The 20,893-nt window shown below is 48.9% G+C and overlaps 2 protein-coding genes across 9 annotated transcripts in view; one reads left to right on the plus strand and one right to left on the minus strand.

Moving 5' to 3' along the window:
• The window catches only part of ZFYVE9 (zinc finger FYVE-type containing 9), a 133,090-nt gene extending 132,416 nt beyond the window's left edge, over positions 1-674 (plus strand). For 2 of the 3 annotated variants that reach the window (XM_033115833.1, XM_033115832.1), the window contains one exon: positions 22-631. In XM_033115833.1, coding sequence (XP_032971724.1) covers positions 22-183 — 162 coding nt within the window. In that variant the 3' untranslated portion in view covers positions 184-631. Of the gene's footprint in view, positions 1-21 lie in introns of all 3 variants that reach the window. The other variant, XM_033115834.1, reaches the window with a different exon arrangement.
• On the minus strand, positions 36-19,535 carry CC2D1B (coiled-coil and C2 domain containing 1B). Of its 6 annotated transcripts, none has more exons than XM_033115837.1 (25): positions 19,180-19,535; positions 17,347-17,437; positions 16,076-16,220; positions 14,665-14,768; positions 14,121-14,276; positions 13,576-13,701; positions 13,249-13,408; positions 12,869-13,047; positions 12,610-12,685; positions 12,414-12,524; positions 12,201-12,331; positions 11,882-11,954; positions 11,566-11,696; positions 11,035-11,152; positions 10,782-10,954; positions 10,238-10,363; positions 9,582-9,640; positions 9,376-9,492; positions 8,875-8,948; positions 8,670-8,728; positions 8,434-8,485; positions 7,892-7,991; positions 7,477-7,567; positions 6,120-6,249; positions 36-165 (listed from the first exon to the last, which is right to left on the minus strand). In XM_033115837.1, exons 2-24 carry the CDS (start codon positions 17,410-17,412, stop codon positions 6,121-6,123), a joined length of 2,556 nt encoding a protein of 851 aa, XP_032971728.1. In that variant the 5' UTR covers positions 17,413-17,437; positions 19,180-19,535; the 3' UTR covers positions 36-165; position 6,120. The 6 variants fall into 6 exon arrangements, with proteins under 6 accessions (XP_032971728.1, XP_032971727.1, XP_032971726.1 ...); XM_033115836.1 differs by lacking the exon at positions 36-165 and adding an exon at positions 5,657-5,786; XM_033115835.1 differs by lacking the exon at positions 36-165 and adding an exon at positions 5,657-5,789.
• Positions 19,536-20,893: the final 1,358 nt, after the last annotated feature.

Raw genomic sequence — 20,893 nt, forward strand, 5'->3', positions numbered from 1 at the left:
CCCCTTCTCTCTGTGGTGTAGGTTGGCTATCAAGCAGGGAGCAATGGCCAGCCCCTTCCCTCGCAGTACATGAACGATCTGGACAGCGCTTTGGTGCCGGTGATCCATGGAGGGGCCTGCCAGCTCAGTGAGGGCCCCATCGTCATGGAACTCATCTTTTATATTCTGGAAAACATCGCATAAACAGAGGACTTCATTTTTTTTTCCTGTTCAGACCTGTTGCAACAGCAGTCACACCCAAATCATTTGCACTTTAGAACTGGAAGATTAAGCTTTTGTTAACACTATTAATTGGGGTGGGGGTGGGAGTGGGGGCTTGGGGGACTGGGGTGGGAAAGGGTGGTTGGGGAGCCAGATGTTCCATAATTCTGTCTTCTGTGCATTATCCACCAAGATCTGGGCAGCTTCCGTTACTGCACAAGTTATGCTATCCTTGCAGCTACTCCCTTTCTGTTATTGTTTAGACAAGAATTCTGCTCCTGTTTTAAGACTTATAGTCTTATGCTCAGAAATGCTCAAATGGGTACAACCATCACCAAGGGTGGGGTGGGAGGGAAGAGGGGAAATAAAAAATGAAGCATCAGTCTTGTACTCTTTGTACAGAATTGATATAAAAAGAGTATCACACTGATCTTGTTCCATTTACATCAGTGACTTCAAATGGAAGTTACATTTAGATTTTTGTTTTTACCAGATTATTCATTGAAGTAAATCAAAGACCCAATGGATTATCATCTCCTTTCTATTCAAGGAAGGGCGACTCAGTATAAATGAGGTGACTTGGACAGCAGAGCCGAGGTGAGGATCGCGCAGGGTCTGCCTGAGTGAATGGCAGGTCCTGAATTGGGCCTTTCTGTAAAAGCTGACAGAATACACCCAAGACATTTTTAGTTATCATATACACTAGAGGTATTTTTGAGAACATTTTATTGAGAAATAACTTAAACTTCCAAGAAAGTTGCAAGTTAAAAAAATCTATGTATGTTTTAACTAGATTCACCTATTCACATATTTAACATTTTGCCTTACTTGATCAGTTGTCTCCAAAATATTGGAGGCACTTAAGTGAGTTGCATACATCATAGCCCTTTACCCCTAAGTACTTTAATGCTTATTTCCTAAAAATGACATCCTCTTACGTTACTTTAGTTCTCAGTCCATTTAACACTGATGATACTTTAACCCAGCATCTCATGTCCTTCATAGCATCTTCCCATCTAGTAAAGTTTCTAGCCTAGGATCAGACGTGGCGTGTAGCTTTCCTGACTCACGTTTGTCCTCGATATTTCTGGGGAGTAAAGGTTCCCCCTCCACACTTTTTAATAGAAAATGCCTCATTTTGAATTTGGTGTCTTGTCATAATTAGAACCAGTTTATGCATTCTTGGCTAGAATCCTAAGTGACGTGTCCTTTTAAGGAATTTACCTCTGAGGTCACTTGATAGCCACCTGCCCCTCACTGATGACGGTCAATTTTGATCACCTGGTCAAGGTTTTGTCCAATTTCTCCACTATATATTTTCCCCTTGGAATGAATAACCAATGTATAGAAACATTTTCAGATCCTGCAAATATCTTATCAGAATTTCCCCTTAGATTTAGCATCCACTGATGTTTTTTGTCTGAATTGATCTTTTACTATGATGCCTACAAAATGATTTTCCAATTCTAGCACTCCCTTCACATTTACCATTTACACTTGGTCATCTATAAGCAAAGTCCTTTCTTCTTTCCTGTTTATTCATTCATTTAATTTTCACTATGGACTTGTGGATTACTTTTTGAATGGTTCTAAATTCATTATTTTGGTGCTCAAATGGCCTCAGCTTTGGCCAGAGGGAGCCCCTTCAAGGTAGTAGCTCCTTCGGCTTTGTAACATACTATCATTTTTTTTTTTTTTTTTTTTTTTTTGTGGTGGGGGTGGAAACACTTCCTTTTCTGGCTAACAAGATGCTCCAGGCTCATCTTGTGCTTACTCTGCCCCAGCCTTGGAATCAACCATGTTTTCTTTCAGTGGGAGTGGTATTAGAAACCAAGATTTGGTTTACCTATGATATACGTGAGGCGCTCTGATTTTTTTCATTAAAAGTTTATTTTGGTCACAGACTAAGTGGATTTACAACCCAAAGTTTGAAAAACACTGCTCTAGGGTAACTCACTCCCTTGTCATTGGCATCTCCCCGGGCCAAGCAGGAAAGGGTACATCTGCATTAAAGCACAGCTCCAAGAAACCTCTGGAAGCTAATGCTGGTCTCTGGGATAGTGAGAGGCTGCTGCCCAGTAGTTACAGCTGGGCTGAGCACTTGGCAGTTAGAGGCTGTGGGGCATGTTGAGGGGAGCAGCTGTTTTCCAGTGGCCTGAAGGCCTGTCCTTCAATTCCAAATGTGTGGAGCTAGATTATCCCTTTTCCGTGGTGGGGGCTGGCCGCACTCTGCATCTCGTCTGCCCAGACTGCTAGTGCTGGTTGCAGAGAACTGGGATTGTGACATTGCCCAGAGACTCGGGCTCTGAGCTTCTACAGAAAAAAACGAGTAGATGCCCACAGAACACCCATTTTGAGGACTGAGGCTTCAGACCACCCCCTAAACCTGACAAGAATAAGAAACACTTGTTAATAGAGGCAAGTATTTTGGGTGTTAATACCTAGCTTGGTCCGTATATACCTTGGAAGTCTGAAACTTCTACAGAGGCTGGTTCTACTCCTACAGAAGTTTATCTTTCCTCCTGCTCAGCTAAATACATCTTGCAATTGGATGTATTTCTCTTGGATCAGTGCAAGCTTTTTAATTCTCCCACTAAGGACAAACTCTAACCCTGCATAGTCAGGTGCATTCTCAAATACATAATGTCCTTTATGTTTAGTAAAATTATCTTGTGGAATTGGGCATAAAATAGCCAAGGCTAGTTTACTTTTTTCCTTGTTTTTATACACTGTAGTGTAAGAGTTATATAAAATAGAGGGCTGAAACCACATTTCTAAATAAGTCAAATTTTTCTAGAATGTTAAAGATTGACATATAGAGCTCCTTATAAACTGAAGAGTAACAGAATTGCCATTATGGTAGTATTAAATTTTTTTTAATTATTGAAGTCTTACCAAATGCTAGACAATGTAGTTTCTCCAATTATTTTTATTAACATTTTCTGAGCATCTGCTGGACTCTAGGGCTATAGAAATATGGGACTTTGTGTAAGTTCTTATCTAATCTTTTCCCTCATCTACAGTGGTTCCTAAATGCTGGTGGACCCAAAATTTCTAACTGATTTTACTTCTATCATAATCACCGTGTTTCTCGGAAAAGAAGACCTAGCCGGACAATCAGCTCTAATGTGTCTTTTGGAGCAAAAATTAATATAAGACCCAGTCTTATAAGACTGGTAATATAATTAGTGTAATATATAATACCGGGTCTTATATTAATTCTTGCTCCAAAAGATGCATTAGAGCTGATGGTCCAGCTAGGTCTTCTTTTCCGGGAAACACGGGAGTCATCCTGGGAATAATTTATGCATTTAATACATTTCAGACAGTGAGCAATCTGCTGAACATTGTTTCTATATTTAGTAAGTTTGTGATAGTAGTTTCTATTTTAATAATGCTACAATCATTTTAATAATGATGGTAATGGAATTTTTAGGAATTGCACATGTAGCCAGAAGGGTTAAGGAGTGGAGCAGGAATGATAAGACCGTCTCTACAGTTTGGGAAGCTGAGGCCCGAAGAGGGAAGATTCTATCTGTAATGGAGCTGCACCAGGGGCAAGATCTTCTAGGAGCTGCCCACAAAATTTGGAAAACAAGCTCTCCAAATTTGTAAGCAACAATGCAGGTTTTAGAATAGTTCTATAAGGAAAACAGTGTGAAAGTCATAAAATACTTTGATGTTTAATTATGAGCAAGCCTTCCTGATTTTAAGAAAAATTTCCTCCATATCTTGTTCAGTTCACTAATTTAAAAAATGTGTGCTTTGCACTAGATTGAAGAGAGAATTTAAAATTTAAAAATGATTTGGGTCATGGCTGGTTCCCAAGTGCCCATTGAGTCACTAATCTCCAACACTGGCTGCCTTTGGACAAATCTTAGGACGAGATGAAACTGGGCAGGCTCCTCCCACTACCAGTGACCCCTACAAGCCTTAGCTAAAACAAAGCCCTTTTAAAAAGAACCCCAGTCCCCAGGTTCAGTGGGCAGCTTTGTCTTGTCTCCCTCAGCCTGGAGGTGGTTTTCCAAAAAGCCAAAGAGCAGTGAAGGAAACTGAAAATGAACAGGTTGCAAAGGGAAGTCTGGAACCCCAGAGTACTTCCTATCGGACTGGAGTAAGGCATTACCAACAGAGGCCCAAGTTTAGAAATTCCTAGGGCTCGTTGGAACCTTTGAGGATCAGCACAGCCGTGCTTCCAGCCCTCTTGGTAAGCACTGGCTTGGGTCAGGAACCCTCCGGCCACCTTATTAAGGGTAACAACCCTCCATTCATTCTAGATTACTGCTTGTTTGACACACAGATGTGACTACAATTAAGTAATAATCCTGTCATCTGTGGACATTGTGGTAGTTCACTCTGATAGGTAAGTAAAACTGGCCAGAAAGCTCTTGGAAAAGTCATCAGTCTGTCGTTTGTGCTGTGCTCTTGAGGGCAGGGAAGCACGGGCCAGCCCCACCCCAGAAAAAGACACACACAAAAACTCCATCCCTGAGCTGTGCTCCTGCAGTACTGTAGTGCTCTGTAAGCTGAATGTATCTGCTTCACTTAGAGCCTTTAAAAATGATCCTAAGGAATGTTTTGTTGAACTTAAGTTAATGCTTCAAGGGGGAAGGGGGGCTGGGATGTTAGTTTATTTCTAAGAAATGTAGAATACTGCAGTTTTGAATATTAAGTCTATTAGAACTATAAATCTTTCCATCATCACCATCCATTCAGAAAAAGTCAAAGAGAATTTCTTGGTAAAGAAGTAGGGCATTTCCCTAGGTGATAAGCTAAAGAGGCAAGCCTTCTTCTGTCCTCTGTCAAGAGGAAGCCATAGCAGCAGTTTCTGTCAATTAAATGTTAAAACTGCTACTCTGGCTTTTAAAGTGACAGGGCTTTTGTTTAGGACCTGATGGTCATGCTGTGTAGAGTACATGAGCTCTATGAGTTAGACCTAATTTCTTAAATAAAAATGGCTACCTAAAATTGTGTACACACACACACACACACACACACACACTTTTCCCCCTCCAGTTAGTCTTTTAGTGGTAGGTGCATGAATCGAACCCAAGATACAACCTTGTGTACTTCTCATCACACAGTCCTGAACATAATTTCCCTCTTCTGCTGACAGCTTTGGGAAGCAGGCAGGCTAGTGCAGCAGCTGTCAGGAACTAAGGCACAGGCAGAGCTGGGGTAAACAGTTGTGTGGCATAGGCTGACGTTGACAAACTGGAGTCACAGAACCATGCCCCTACGGGGTGGGGAGTGGGAGTGGGAGGGTTCCGATCACTCTCAAGTTCTCCCATCCCTTCCAGTTACATCTTTTAAAGGCACATCCAGAAATATTGCAACTGGGAGCTGGGTAAGCTGTACGCAAGACTCTGTGGCAGAGCAACGACACTATCGTTGGCTTTGCTTTGGTGTGGAGGCCCAAGGAGGGGCCAGGAACAGAAGACCGGGGCGGTGGTCAGTCCTTAACAGCTCTTTGGTGTTTGTATAGCAGCATCTGTCTCCCTTACGTACAAAAGCTTCTGTAGCCAGCAAAGCTGTGAAAAGTACGCTCTGCACAGTCGCTGGCCTGACTCCTCAACGTTGACCATCTGCTACACAAGGCACAAAGCACAGAAAGGAGGAAGTAAGTCTGAACTACAGTGAATATACAAACAGAGTTTAGAAAGGATTTCCTGAAGCTAGTTAAACCTGGGCAAGTTTAACTTCCCTCCCCAGTTCTACTGAGGATCCCCCTCCCCAGTTCCGAGGATCCTAAGAAAACTCAGCCCAAGCCATACCCAACAGTGTTGCCTCTGATTGTCCTCAGAGATGAGAAATTCTTAGGCTTTCTCCCCAGATATGAGTTGAATTCTGCAAGTGTCCCTGTTAAGGGCCCAGGCAGAGCAGGGACAGAGGTTCTGAGGGCCCAGACAGCTGCCCACCTCACAGGCCCCTGGGCTCCAGGACCAGCCAGTTCTCGGTGACCATCTGCACATCCTGGCCACTCAGAGGCTCCCGCAGCCTCACCTTCACCTCCAGCTTGCCCCCAGTGGGCTTCCTTCCGTCCACGACCTGTGACCGCAGAAAGGGAGACGGTAAGTGATGGGAACAGGCGCTCCCTATGCTCACAGGTAAGGAATGAGGAGCTAAAGCATCCTGCAATGTCAACTCAGGAGTCTCCGTTTCATGACAACCCTGCCCTCCTGATGTTTGGTGGTGGCAGTTTTAGGTAAGTCTTATAAAAAAAGTAATATGAAAATCCAAATAAGCATCAATGCTCTGAGGTGGAGATGAGAAACCTAAGAGTTCTGCTCAGTTGCCCCATGGCAACTCTTAGAAGAATGCTCTGACTTAAAGGTGTAGCCTAAAAACCACTAAGCCCAAACCCTCACTTCTCTGAAGGCCTAGAGAGCAGTGGGTGTTATATTCCACAGCCATAGCGTGGCAAGGCCAGGACTAGAACCCAGGTCAGGGTTCCACCCACCATGCCGCCTCCCTCCTGGGCAGGAGAGGGGCAGCTGGAGTACAAAGCAGTGCTACAGGCTGGAGAAGTCTGACCACGCTCATCGTGGCCAATACAGAGCCAATACACACAAGAGTTCCCCCAAACAGGTGGCAGAGGCGCGTAGATGCACTGGAGTGGGAAAAGCTCCAGCCATGAAGGCATCAGCAAGGGTCTGGCCACACTTGGCCAGGGACACACTGTATGAGCTTATGTAACACCCTTCTGCCTCTCTGGACCTTAGTTTCACTGGTCAGAGGCAAACTCTTAAAAGAGTCCCTGCTTATGAAATTTGATGAGTTCACAGATGCTTAAGGAGCTGTCTGGGGCCAATTCCTAAACAGACGAGCTTCATTTTGGTGGCTCCCTGATCTGGAAATGCCATATCAATCTTATGTCCAGAGCTGTTCCACTTCACCATGGTGCCAGACAACTGCCCCAACCATAACTCTGCCCTGCCCCCCAAACCTAGGAATTTGTACGTGCCAAGCTGACAGCAATGACCAGACCCCTCAAGGGCCCTGTAATCCACCATCTGTAGGAACTGAGTGGCCCAGAGTGTTGTGGAGAGTATAGCTACTTCCTGTCTAGGTGATGCTGTAAAACTTTCTCAGACCCTCTGAATCTCTTCATTTTTGAAATGGGAGTAGCACCTACTGTACAGCATACCTGTAGACATTTTGAAATAAATGGGTACAAAAAATCTATAATAGGGACTCATGGTAACTTAAGACCCAACACTCACTGAACAAGTCTTATGGTTTGCCCACTGTACCTCCACAATCTCTGCATCCTACCTCCAAAATCTCTCTGATCTCACACTCATTCTCCAGCCGCTCCAGTTTCAGGTGGGCTGTGCCAACCAGCTTGTCACTTCTGAAGAAGGATCTGGGGAGCCAAGAGTTATCAGAGTTGGACGGGGCAGGGAGAGCAGGAATGAGCTGGCGGGGGAGGTTCCGGTAGAGGTGGATCCTCTGAACCTCATCTTCCACTCCAGGACCCTGTGCTCAATTTCTCCCCATCCCTTGGAGGTCTGGCTATACGAAGGGGTGTGAAGGGGCCCTGGAAGATGAGGTTCAGAGGATCCACCTCTACCTGAACCTCACCGAGCCACCCCTGCCAGCTCATTCCTGCTTTCCCTGCATACAACTCTCCGCTAACTCTTCAAAGCCATTCCTCCCAGCCCACCTTGCACTGTGACAGGGACCTCACCCTTTGTGGAAGATTTCAAACTTGATTCCTTTGCTTTGGATCACCCTCCTGAAGCCCCGGTGGTTTCGGTTGATGTTTAGTTTGAAGAGTTGATCAAATTCTGCAAGAGCAGGAGAAGACAAGAGGCTTAGCTCCCAGGGATTTCCTGAGGAAGTGCTACCAGAGGCCAGGGCTGGTCTCTGCCTACAATTCAGAGGGACCACCACCAGAAGGTGACAGAACACCTAGGTATTCTGGCCCTGGACGTCCGCAAGTCCACACTGGGCAGTTCTTAAAAACTATCACACGATTATACCAAAGTGGGAGGGACCTGGAATTTGGAATCTGGATTCCTAGATTCAAGTCCCATTTCTACCACCTCCTTGCTTTGAGGCCATAGGCTAGTGCCTTTACCTCTGAGCCTGTTTCCCCAACTACATCAGAGGAGTAGTAATACCTCCCTTTATCTCCCAAGTTGAGTACCAACTAAGATAATCGATTTGGAAACACAAGTGCTGCATACACATATCAGAGAGCGAGAGGGAGGAGAAAGCAGCCCTCACCTGGAGAGTTTGTGTTCTTCACCACAGCTGTTTTGCTTTTCTGAGCCTGGTCCTATAGCAGTAAGAAGGGAGAAGTCAGGACAGCTCGAAAAAACAGGTCTACAGGGCCAGAAACTCTGTGCTAAGTCACTGTTGACGGAAGGGACCCCTATAGGGAATGGGCCCCTTCAAATCTCTTCCTATAGCCAGACCTCCCAGGGATGGGGAGAAATTGAGCACAGGGTCCTGAACCTCACCGAGTTAGGGTAGTGGAACTCAAACCGTACAAAAGCATCCAAGTCATCAGGGGTCACCCCTATGAAGGAGAAATGGGAGTCAGGGTTAGAGCGAGTAGCCACGAGCCCAGCACTTGACGTGGAGGGAGAGCCAGTGCCTCCCTGTTGTCCGGGGGTGGAGTGTCTGGGCAAGAGCCTCATGGAGTAGGGGTGGCCCTGGGACTACCTGGAGGGGCTGGGAGGTTCATTCCCCGAACAATGACCAGATGCATTTCTGTGCTGTTGAGTTCTGAGAAGATCCTGTAACCAGAAAGCAAGGAGAAAGTCCAAAGTGAAGGAGTGCGCTGAGTTTTAAAAGGTCCCCTCTTCCAGTTCCTGCCTGCCTGCCTGCCTGCCGAGTGGTGCTCAGGGGGAGACTGGGCCCGGCCCAGGCAGGCAAAGCTTGCCTGGGAGAGCAGTGGCAGAGATGGTATACAGACCTTGGCCTGTGACCCCCAGTCCAGGGCTCCTTCCCCCCGACCCGCAGGCCCAGTGCCTACGGCAGGGCCACGCTTGGGAAGCCTCACTAGAGGGACCTAGTCTCAAGTCCTGGCTCCCAGCCTCTGGCCCATCCCTGCATGGAGCCTTTGTCTCCCTCAGGCTTTTCTGTTTTCCAATTACAGTTGACATTCAGTATTACTTTATATTAGTTTCAGGTGTCCAGCATATCTCCCTTAGGCTTTGGTACCTCACAGTCTGGAATGTCTTCAACTCAAAGTGGTGGCTAGGAGGGTCGAGGCCTTGCGCCTGGGCCAGCTGCAGGATCTCAAGCTGCTTCTTGCGGTCGTCAGCAAGCTTCTCAAACCTGACAGGGACGGGTGCACGTGTCAGTGTGACAGGGCTCCTTTTCTGCTTCCCACTCCACATGTCCCAGACCCAGCCCCTTGCATTTACCGCGTAGTCTCGGCCACATTGCCCTGGTGCATGAACTGCTTGGAGAACAGCAGACACTTCTGAAAACAGAGGCCCACAGTGACTCTAGGTTGGCTTTTGAGGCCTGATTTCTGAAAGCTCCAACCTTCTATGGTATCACCCCTCACCTCCCCCAACACATACACCAAGGTCACGGTTCCTAAGTCCCATAACACTTTTTTGCCTAAGTTTTTGCTGTTTCCTCCCTGATGACAGCCATTCCCCAAAATTCACTTAGCAAAGTCCTATCTTCAAAACCTAATAGAAACATCATTTTAGAAGGCAGATTTGCAGGCAGCATTTCAGATCCATAGGCACAAGTATATGTATACGTTTTCCTATACAGATACGTATCTGTCTCCCCTTACACTTCTTCCTCCCATCTTCAAAGTATTTTCCCCTCCACTCTACAGTTTGAACTTCTTAACTATCCCGAAGGAGGGATATTAATCATCCCACTTCACAGGTGAGGAAAATGTGGTTCGGAGAGGGGATGTGCCTTGCCCAAGGTCACACAGCCAATAAATGGAAGAGCCAGAATTTGAATCTAAGAATATCTGGTCTGAGCCCCGTGCTTTCTCCAGAGAGATGAAAGGGGAGGGCACTGAAAGGGGCGTACAGACAAGCAGTCTACTGACCTCCTGTTGCTCCAGAAGCATTTTTTGTAGCTGGGTGTACACTTCCTCAGCCTTCTGGGAGAGTCGCAGGTCCTCATGGTGAATGAGGATGAAGTCACCCTCCTCATCCGTCAAGGGTGAAGGCACCTACCCAGGTTATAAGGCCCCTCAGGGGCCCCAAGAGTCAGATTATTCCTCTACTGAGCCTAACAAAAGCAGGATTCCAAACTGGATGTTCCTGCAGCTTCTTCTAACCTCCCGTGATGGGAACTCACGGCCTCCCATTCTATCCCAGGCGCTACAACACTCTGCCTCCCACTAGCCTCGCCCTGCCCTGTCATCTCTGACCACAGGCAGCCCACCTGGCCTTCCCCCAGCCTCTCCTGAGGCCATGGGTAGAAAGAGGCATAAACAAAAGGCTCTTTTCCAGCTGTCACTACATCCTATCCAAGTCCCACCTCCTGCAAGCAGCTGCCTCATTCACAGCTGCCCATCAAACACACCCCCAACCCCAACACCCCTGCACCCCTTGAGAAGTCCTGCTGCTTAACCAGGTGGGACTCACCTTGGAGAGGTCTATAGGTCGGCCGGCTCGGACCTGGATGATCTGAGCCTCAAGGCATTTGGCCACCCGCAGATGAGCTTTGGCCTGTTCCAGGTCCTGGCCTCGCTTGGCCTGCACGGCTGCCCGCTGGTACTGCAGTCTCCGTGCTTCCAGCAGTGTCAGCTGTTCCCGCACTGAAGGGAGAGCAACGCTGGTTAGAGCCACGCCTGCCCGTCACGCGAGTCTTCGCTCCATCCCTCTTTCCCTAACTCACCAGACGGATTCAGTGACTCCTTAGAACTCGAGGCCTTAGGCTGCGGCAGGGGCCGGGATGAAGGGACCAGAGGTTGTGCTGGCTTCTTGGCCACTGGGGCCTGGGCTGCAGACTCATCCTGCAGGTGACCAGGAGGCTGTCACAGGGGGTCTGTTCCCCACCCCAGCCAAGGCAACTCCTAGACTCAGACACTCTTCCTGAACGCTGCACTAACTTACGTGTGAACTGAGATGAATGGCTTCCCCTTCTGGGCCCTAGAAACTCTGAGCTAAAAAAGCCTCATAAAGCTCTCTGAGCTAAGCTCCTCAACAGGAGACAGCAGGGTATTGGGGATCTGGGCTCCGGAGTCAGCAGACCTTAGTTTGAATCTAGCTTTGCTTGTCTGGGAGCTGTTGGCCAAGTTTTCTCTCTGTAAAATGGACGAAAGAATCCGTCTCGCGGGGCTTGTTAGTACGGACAATGGGGTCTGTGTTAATCCCTCATCTGCCATCTTCCTGACCAATCCCTGGAGTCTCAGGCCCTCAGCCACACCTCATCCTCATCTTCCTCTGCTGGGGCCGCATCCTCCGAGGTGGCCAGCTTCTGGGCAGCTGCTAAAGTCGCTGCCACTGCATCCTCCTCAGTGCCTGCAGTGGGCTCCAGACCGGGTATGGGGGGGAATCCTGTGGAAGAGAGTGAGCTCAGAGAGGGGCAGGGCAGCCTCAGGGAAGCACTACGCTGCCGTGGGCCTCGGCCGGGATGGGTGGCTCCCACAGAGTGGAGGCAGCTACGTTAGAAAACAATCTCCTCCTCCCCTCATCGTTCTCACAGACCATCTCATAAAGACCCTGGGCCAAGCACCACTCACCCGGAGGGACAGGCAACTCAGCAAAATCAACTTTCCGTCCTGCTCGGTGTGCTCGAATGGCATCTTGATATTGCTGCAAGGGAAGGAAGGGAGGGACCTATGGTGGGCAGCAGTCTGCAGGGTCCGCATAGGGAGAGAGAGAGAGGAAGACTGAAAAACAGCAGCCCCAGGAAGAAAAGGCCCTGAAGGCAGTAAGAGCTCCAGAGAGAGAGCGAGACAGGCAGATGGAGACTCAAAGACCAGGGCTAGCTGCAGGAGAAGACAGCGCAGCCAGCCGGGGAGAGGCTGACACCGCAGGGCTGCATGGCTGAGGGCCCACCTTGGCAATGCGCTCGTGCATCCGGGCCTTGCGCTCATCCCCACTGCCCCGGGCCTGGATGCCTGCCTCACGGTACTTGTTCAGCCTCTGTTGCAGAGCGTCTAGCACCGTCTGTGGCTCAGGATGGGCCACTTGAAAGGAGGAAGGAGATGGCATCAGCATTGCCTGCCTATTCCCAAGTTTCCACTCCACAGCCCCACAATTTTGTCCTACCTGGGGTTATGGGGGTGTCAGGGGCCATCACTTGCTGTACTCGCTCCACTGCTGGGGGTACGACTGAGGGTATTCTGAGGGCCTTGGAAGGCTGTGAGAGGGGCTTCAGGTCTGGGGGACCCGGAGCAGAAGTGTAGGTGGGATGCCTGGCCAGCCCCAGTCTGACCAGGTTCCCCCCCACCATCCTCATACTGACCCTCAGGTGCTGGGGGCATGGCGCTCAGGTCCACAGGATCCCCCTTCTCCAGGGCCTCCAGGACAGCACCAAATCTCTGCAGTAGTAAGAACAGCAGGTGTGGGCATAAGCCAGGGAAACACAAGAGCCTAGGCTGAAATAAACTCCCCCTCAGGCCAGTCTCACTCAAGTCTTAGCCAATCTACCTGTTTGACCTTGGGCAGGTCATTGCCTCATCTGTGAGGGGTTGGACACAGGGCCCCTAAGCCAGATGTCGTACCTTCCCAATCCTCATGAGCTCTCGGGCACAGTCTAGGTCTCCAGCCCGCTTGGCATTCAGGGCAGCCACTTTGTACTCTCTCTGTCGGACCAACAACAGGGCCCGTGGGTCTGGGTCTGAATCAGGTGGGGCAGAAATGCCAGGGCTGCCCAAGAGGCTCATCTCAGGCTGAGAAGCGTCTGTGGAGAAACAAAAAGCCCAAAGCGGACATCAGGGTCAAAGAAGGGACATGCCCTGGGTTCCCAGTGCCCACAGGTCTAGTTGGCCTAAGGACCTCTCAGGGAAGGTGTGACTGACGGCAGCGACAATGGCAGGATGGGTAAGCAGGCAGTGGACTCTGATCTTGAGAACCAGGACAGGATTTGAGTGTCTCTAGATACCTGGCTCCAAGGTGGGAGCAGCTGGGGGGTCTGCCTCAGGGCTCCTGTTGGCTGTTTCCTGCGGGGCCAGGGGCTTCTTGCCCGAGGCCACTGGAGGTGGAATCTCATCCTCATTGATCTTCCTGCCTTTCCTCACAGCAGCCAGCTGGGACTCTAGCATCTGAGGGAGAGAAGAGCCAAAAAACTAGCAGCCATCTTGGTCTGGACCCTGCTGAAGACAGGCCAGGGATCCCGCCCCTCCAGTGGCCTAACTTCCTGCTGCCTTACCCGCTGACCTCAGCCCCACTCACTCCTCCCAGCCCTGATCCGTGGCCGGGCCCAACTGACCTTCAGGCCACGCTCATAGCGCCTGGCTTTGGCGGCTTCACCTGCCTCCTTGGCGTTGGCCGCAGCCCCCCGATAGTTATGGATCCGATCCTCCAGCAGAGCCTGCAGCCCCTGAGGCCCTCCAACCTGTAAATACTTCAGTTCAGGACCTGGCCACTCCAGAGCCAGCTAGGCCCTTGTTGCTCCCTCCCTGCAAGGAAGCTGCCCAAGAAAACAGAGCTCTTGGATTCAAGGAGAAGGAAGAACCTGCAAGTCACAATGGAGGAGGCAAAGACTCACTGGACAGGCCAGAGGCCATGTCAGAGGCAAACACAGAGACCCAGACAATCTGGGGACAGCTGCGGGGGTGGTCTGGGAGAACAGAGAGGCCTTTGAGGCCAGCCAGCCACCAAAGAGTTTCTTGTGCTCAGTTGCTGGTCAGGGTGCAGCTGGAGTAGGGCCCTGGAAAGGGTTACTGCAGCCTTTCTATGCAAGCCATGCTACATGCATGTTACACATGGATACGTGGGGGCATCAAAGGCACAAAGGATCCCTCTAGAACCTACCTGAGCCGCTGGGACTGAAGCTGTTAGGAGAGTTGTCTGCACTGGGGGTTCGATGTTTTCCTGTCCCTTCTCCCCAGAGCCATCACAGCTGACTGTCTCATCGTCATCCAGGGGCCCAGCATCCTCATCTGCACCCAGGACCTCCTGCAGCTCGCTCTGGAGAGACACAAGTCCCAGGAGCTTGGGAGCCTCACAGCCTCACAGAGGTATCTCTGACAGGATCTGAAAATAACGGACCTTCTCCCCCAGCAGTACTTCCCAACATTAGGCATTGTGCCTGCAAGTCCCCTTTACCAAAATACTTCTTTAATCTAACTGAGGATAGCCTTTTAACCAGGGAAGGCTACAAATGTGAGAATCCCCAAATGCAGAGCTCACACCAGACATCAAAGGAGACTAGTCTCACACCGGAGTCAGGAAAACGGGCCCAAGAAGGGCAAGGCACTCACTGAACACCCGAGCACACAAGGACAAACCCAGGCTTGCCCACGGGCTCACCCACAGGCTTGCCCAGAGCCCTCGGACACCAGCCTGCCAGACGCACCAGCAAGTCTGCGTCCTCCTCCAGCCCTTCGTCCTCCTCCTCCTCCTCCTCATCCCGCATACAGTCTGCCGCCAACTTCTCGATGTGGGTCATAGGCAAGGGGCCTGGGGGAACAGAGAGTCAGGGCAGGGCAACTCAAAAAAGGCCCACGAAGACTAAGGGAGCATCTTCAATGCACGGAGCATTTCTGCATCCAGGTAGAAATCCTGCCCTTCCACAGCCAAAGTCCGACTTGTAAAACTCCTGCTCTTCCTTTATGACCCAGTTCAAAGACCCTCAGCTGGGAAACCTTCCTGGGCCCCCCAAAAGGCCACAATCTGCTTCCTCCACGGCATTTTTTTTTAAATAGAGATTTATCATTTATGTCACTCAAAATGTGTCAACCCTCCACCCCCATCCGCTACCCCTCTGACATCGCACAGAGCCATTACATTTCTATTCCTAATGCTGTACTCCGCTTCTTGTAACTATATACATACACATATATATATAGACATATAATTGACACTCATTATTGTTCAGCTTCAGCTTCAGGTGTACAGTGCAGTGATGAGGCATCTACATCTTCCCTGAGGTGGTCTCCCTAACGAGACCTCCTCAGCATGTTTGTTGTAATAGCTCTTAGACGTATTCATCCATTCCCCCTAACTACATCTTTCACATATCTAGACTTTTAACATCCATTTTTAACGTCCGCAATAATTCTGCGAGATAGGTAATATTATCACCATTTTATATATGAGTAAACTCACAACTATCAATGTTACTTTTCCTCATACTGCAATCCTATTAAGTGGCAGAGCCATGATTCAAACCCAGGCTCACCTAACCCCAAAGCAGGTTTGGACTAAGAATGGAGGGCCGTGTTTCTCCAAGACCAGTGAGCCCCTTCCAAGGTCCTCCCATTATCCTCAGCTCCCTCAACTAAGGGGTACATGGGACTGGTGGGGGGGTTCTCTCGGAGGGTTCCTGGTGAGAGAAGAGAGGAAGATTTAGACCCTCTGACTCTCCCAGACTTCATGTCTCTGTCCTCTTCCAGGCTGGGAAGGGATATTCCACTTATTCATTCATTTGACACAATTTCTCTCCACTTTTTAGTGCCTAATTTGTCTGCACTGAGCCCCTACTCTACACTAGGTGAGGACAGGGCCCTGAGTCAGGTGCAGAATCAGATTGCTGACTGTCCACTAAGGTGAGGGAGGCAGTCCAGGGAAAAAGTGAGCTCCCCATCACATGGGTATGTGAGCAGAGCAAGACAGCTTCTTGGTGGGAGTGCTGCAGAAGGCACGTGGCTATCAGAAGGAACAGGAGATCTGGCTGGTTCCTCAGCTGTGCGGAGAGGATCCTCTCCCCCACCTGCCTGAGCCCGTCTGGTCCCAGCACTGAGTCCTGCCCAGCGCCATAAACTCACCCTGTCCCTTGGGTGCTGGCTTCCTGCCTATGGTTCCCACTTCCCCAGTGAGGGCCAGCAGCTCAGCCTCCAGGTCTCCATCATCTTCAGTCTCCTCCGTCCCCAGCAGCATGTCCTCAGGGCGGAATTCCACAAAGAGCCCCAGCTGAGAGCAAAGAAGATTTCTCAGGAACCACTCAATGAGACAGAGGTGGAGCCCAGCCCCAGAGCCAGTCTCCGGTCCGTGGCTCCTTCACTGAGGCCCAGCGTGCAGAGAGGGAAAGAGGCCTGAGCATTACCCCTTAGGACACTCTTCTCCCTGGTGACTCCAGAGAACCCAGTAAGGCTCCACTGCCATTATCATTACTGATGACAACAGCACTAGCTGCCAGGCACTGGACTTAGCACTCTACGTGACTATCTTGGTAGTTCATTCTCACAACCCTGAGAGATAGGTCCTGTTTTTAAAATTAGAAAACACACGTAACAGGAAAATTGTTACCTTAACCACTTTAAGTGTAGAACTCAGTGGCATTACATTCACTCACACTGTTGTGCTACCATTACCACTATCCATTCACAGAACTCTTTGCATCTTGCAGAACTAAAACTCTGTACCCATTAAACAATAACTCCCCTTTCTTCCCTACCCCAGGCTCTGGTAACCACATTCTACTTCCTGTCTCTATAAATCTGACTACTCTAAGAAAGGTAGGTCCTATTTATATCTCCATGTTCTGATGAAACTGAAACAACCTTGTAAGTGGCAGAGCTAGAATTTAAAATAAGATCTTGTGACGGGAGTCTATGCCCTTTATCCTACCACCTTCCTTATCTGCCTCTTTTAAGACAATACAAATGGACTGAGAAGTCTCAGGACGTGGGCCCAAAACAAACAGAGAGAAGATCAGAGGAGAGACCTCTAAGGCAGCAAAGCTCTCCCAATGGACATAACCCTCCAGCCCTGCATCCTTGGTTGGCAAGCAGAGTTGTGGCCTAATGAGGAACCCATGAGAGCACTGATGCCCCTTCAGAACACCTTGAACTTTGGAGGTTCCTGAACACTCCATCCAGATCACTCATATGGAAGTGGCCATAGCAGGATGCCTGGATTGAAACGTGTGTGTGGCAGGGGCTAGGCAGAGGGTCTCTAAGGGCTCTGCCAACACCAGTAGGCACTGCTCCAAGTCTTTGGACTAACAGGGATACCATACAGGTAACCCAGTTTGCCCAAGCTGTTTATGAACCCCCATCCTCAGATTAGCCCGGGGTGAAGAAGCCTTTATACATACCTGCTTGGCAGCTGCCACACCCTGGCCGCTGGCCTGAGGGCCCTTCCGAGGTCTTGGCCCTGGCATCTTGGTAGCCTAGATAGATACCTGTCTAGTGGGGAGTAGAAGAGACTCAGGCTGGAGCAGACTTCAAGCTCCTCCCCCAAGAGTGCTACCTGTAGTAGGTGTGGTTGGTAAACTCCCAACTCGAGAGAAAGAAGGCAATGTTTAACACCAAAGGATGAAACACTAACACTGCAAGTATAGCACCAATGCAAGCAACAAGGGAGATGAAAGGGATGGGGACCACCTGTTAATCGGTGTAAGTGGGGGGTGTGGACAAACAAAAAGTTACAGAAATGGTTTGACAAATTTGGATTAAACGCAAGAGATTGAGTGGGGAGGGGCCTAGGAAGACAGATTCAGGGAAGTAACTCTAGGTAAAGGGTGGGTGGGTACAAGGCTGGGTAAGACTCACAAAGGCTCTAAAGCTGTGCTGTCAAATATGGTAGCCATATATGACTATTTACATTTAAACTAGAATTAAAAATCCAGTTCCTCTGCCAATGACCATTGGCCAGCACAAATATTGAACATTTTCATCACAAGTTCTATCGCCAGTTCTGCTCTAGAGAAACATGACTCATAATTCTGATTCTCTCAGAGAACACAACCATTCATAGGACCTACCGTGTTTCCCCAAAAATAAGACCTAGCTGGACAATCAGCTCTAATGTGTCTTTTAGAGCAAAAATTAATGTAAGACCCGGTCTTATATTACATGTCATAATACAATACAATAAATTAATGTAAAATAAGATCGGGTCTTACATTAATTTTTACTCCAAAAGACGCATTAGAGCTGATTGTCCGGCTAGGTCTTACTTTCGGGGAAACACGGTATATGTCGGAGACTCTGTGTTGAGCACTGGGAGAGCAGGAATGAATCTGACATGTTCTCAACCTTCAAAGGCCATTTACATGGTGGAGACAGCCTCATCATCAATAAACAAAAACCACACAGGGCTGCTTCAGGGGCCACCCCTTATCCAGCAGAGAGAAAAGGTTTCTTTGAGGTGACGCCTCTGCTAAGTCACACAGAATCTGGGGAAAAGGATTCCAAACAGACGGAACAACTGATAATGGTTCTGAGGTGAGAAGGTCTGACCTGCGCTAGGAAACTAGAGACCTGGGATTACTAGGGTGTAAGTGTGAGACACAAAATGGCACAAGTGAAGGTGAAAATGTAAGGGGCAAAATAGAAAAACCGTTAAATTTTAAGCAGTTTGGGCATTATTGTGAGGGCAACGTACGTGACGGTATCAGGTGGGAGAGTCATACAAACATCCTTCTGGCTGAAGGGAAGGAGGTAGGACGGAGAATGGAGGCTGGAAACCGTCCCGTCTTGCAACGGACTTGGCAAAGGGGAGAGCTGCGGTGGCGTGGGGGTGGCGAGAAGTGGATGGATTCGAGTCGGGGATAAAATCAACACGACTCCGAGATTAACTGGACGTGGGCGCACGGGAGGGGGAGCTCAGGGTGACTCCAGGCTTCAGATTTCATGTCGTGGGTGAATGGCGGACCGTCAACTGAGCGGGGACAGTGAGTGAGCAGGCTCAGGGAAAAGACGAGGTCAGATACGCCAAGTCTGTGGTTCCAGGGACACCGAGCTGGGGGTATCGGTGCCGGACGCAGGCTCGGGCTCAGAAGAGGGCAGCCGAGTGCGGAGGAGAGGCGAAGCCGGGGGACCCCACTCCCGCGCGGCAGGACGCAGCGCCCTGCCCGGCCCCAGCCGACTCCATCTCCCCCGCCATCCCAGGTCTCCCCTCGACGGGGTGAAGGTACGCGGCATACCTCGCGGCGGATCCAACTTTCCAACCCGGGACTTCTGTCGGAACCGCCCAGGGCTCCCGCCGCCTTTGGCGGCAGCCTGGACAGGAAGCACCCGCTGGAAGACCGCTCGCGCCCTAACACGTGACTCCACGCCCCTGCGGCGGGCAATACGCATGCGCAAGACGAAGCAGGCGTGGTGCTCCAACAGGTGACTCCAAGGGTGGAGTTCTCAGCGTGCCGGCTACAAGAAGCTCGAAGACGGTCGTTGGGCGGTTCCGGGGTGTCCGGCTACTTGCGCAAATACTGTAGGCGTGTCACCTGCCCTTGCCCAATTACAATTTCCCTTCCAAGCTTCCTCCCTCACTCCCAGTCCAAGGCTCTCCGATGCACTCTGGCCTTACGCCCTCGCTCCGCCCCTCCCGTCGTACGGGCGGGGCTGACGCAGAGTCCGCCCTAGAGGAGGGGCTTCTCTGCTTGCCACCTGCTTCGTCCTCGTTCTTTGTAACTTGTCTCTCTAGGCAAATGGGCTCACCAAATTTTTAATCATTCAGCACCTGAATGTACCCTTTCCAATCAGAAAGCGGGTTAAATACTTAAGGTATGATAGGTAGTGGGTGCTCACTGCTCTTCATGAAGTCACTTCGTAGTTTAACACTCAAGTTTTTACTCCCCTGCCCTGCAGAGCAATGAAATGAGGGATGGGGAAGGGCGTTAAACGAATCTTCCATCTGAAACAAACCTTGCAACTCACTCCTACCTAGCTCCTAAACTTAAATTATGTTTTGTAACTATGTTTCGTAGATAGTGGTTTCAAAGATCTTCCAGTTTCCTTAGACAATGTGCTTTTCCATATCCTATTGCTTTGGGTGGCCCAGAGATTGACCTTAGTTTAGCATTTTAAAATTGAAGTTTCACTTCCATTTTTTTCTCATTAAAATTTTAATTTTATAATGAAATATTTCATATATACCCAAAGATATACATTTTACATTTGCTTGAATGCAAGCACCACCAAGGCAGAAGTGTTTGTAATCTCCAGTGTCTAGACCAGTGCATGGTACAGGCAGGCACTCAATAATTCATATTTCTCGTGTGAATTAACATAGGCACCAAACACAAGATTAAGAAAAAAACAGCACAATACATTTGAAGCCACCTATCAGGTTGCAACCCTTTTCCAAAGAGATATCCACTCTCCTGAGTTTGGTGTTTATTATTTCTGAGCATTTCTTTCTATTTCTACTGTGTGTATGTATCTTTAAGCAATCCATAGTATTTGTTTTGCACACTTTAATATTTTATTGGAATCATGCATATATTCTTCAACTTCTTTGTCTGCTCCACAGTATTTGTAAGTTTCATCCACACTGATATTTACATTTTATCTAGTATGAAAATAGTTCACTTTTCCAATAGCGTGCCATTACAGTGATATGAGCATTCTTGTACACAACTCCTAGGGTACACATGTTTTTCTAAGGAATTGCTGGCTCATAGAATTTCTGCATTTTCCAGACAATAATTCCAAATTATCCAAAGTTATACTCCCATCAGTGGGGCATGACTTGCAGGCCTTTTTTACTATGTTTACATTTTGTTGGTTATTCTTGTTTCTTATTCTGTGGATTACTTATTTACCCATTTTTTCCTTTGTCTTTATTGTGTACTTCTTTTAAAAATTCTGATATTGATCCTCAGTCCATTATATGCAATTATAAATATAAATATTTCACAA

Source organism: Rhinolophus ferrumequinum, chromosome 9, assembly GCF_004115265.2.
Source record: "Rhinolophus ferrumequinum isolate MPI-CBG mRhiFer1 chromosome 9, mRhiFer1_v1.p, whole genome shotgun sequence".
NCBI lineage: Eukaryota > Metazoa > Chordata > Mammalia > Chiroptera > Rhinolophidae > Rhinolophus > Rhinolophus ferrumequinum.

Coding starts and splice junctions, on each gene's coding strand:
- CC2D1B (XM_033115837.1), bottom strand. CDS start 17,412: ATGCCAGGGCCAAGACCTCGGAAGGGCCCTCAGGCCAGCGGCCAGGGT. Junction 9,493..9,581: donor AATGTGGCCGAGACTACGCG/GTAAATGCAAGG, acceptor CGTCCCTGTCAG/GTTTGAGAAGCTTGCTGACG. Junction 8,949..9,375: donor AAGACATTCCAGACTGTGAG/GTACCAAAGCCT, acceptor TTCTGGTTACAG/GATCTTCTCAGAACTCAACA.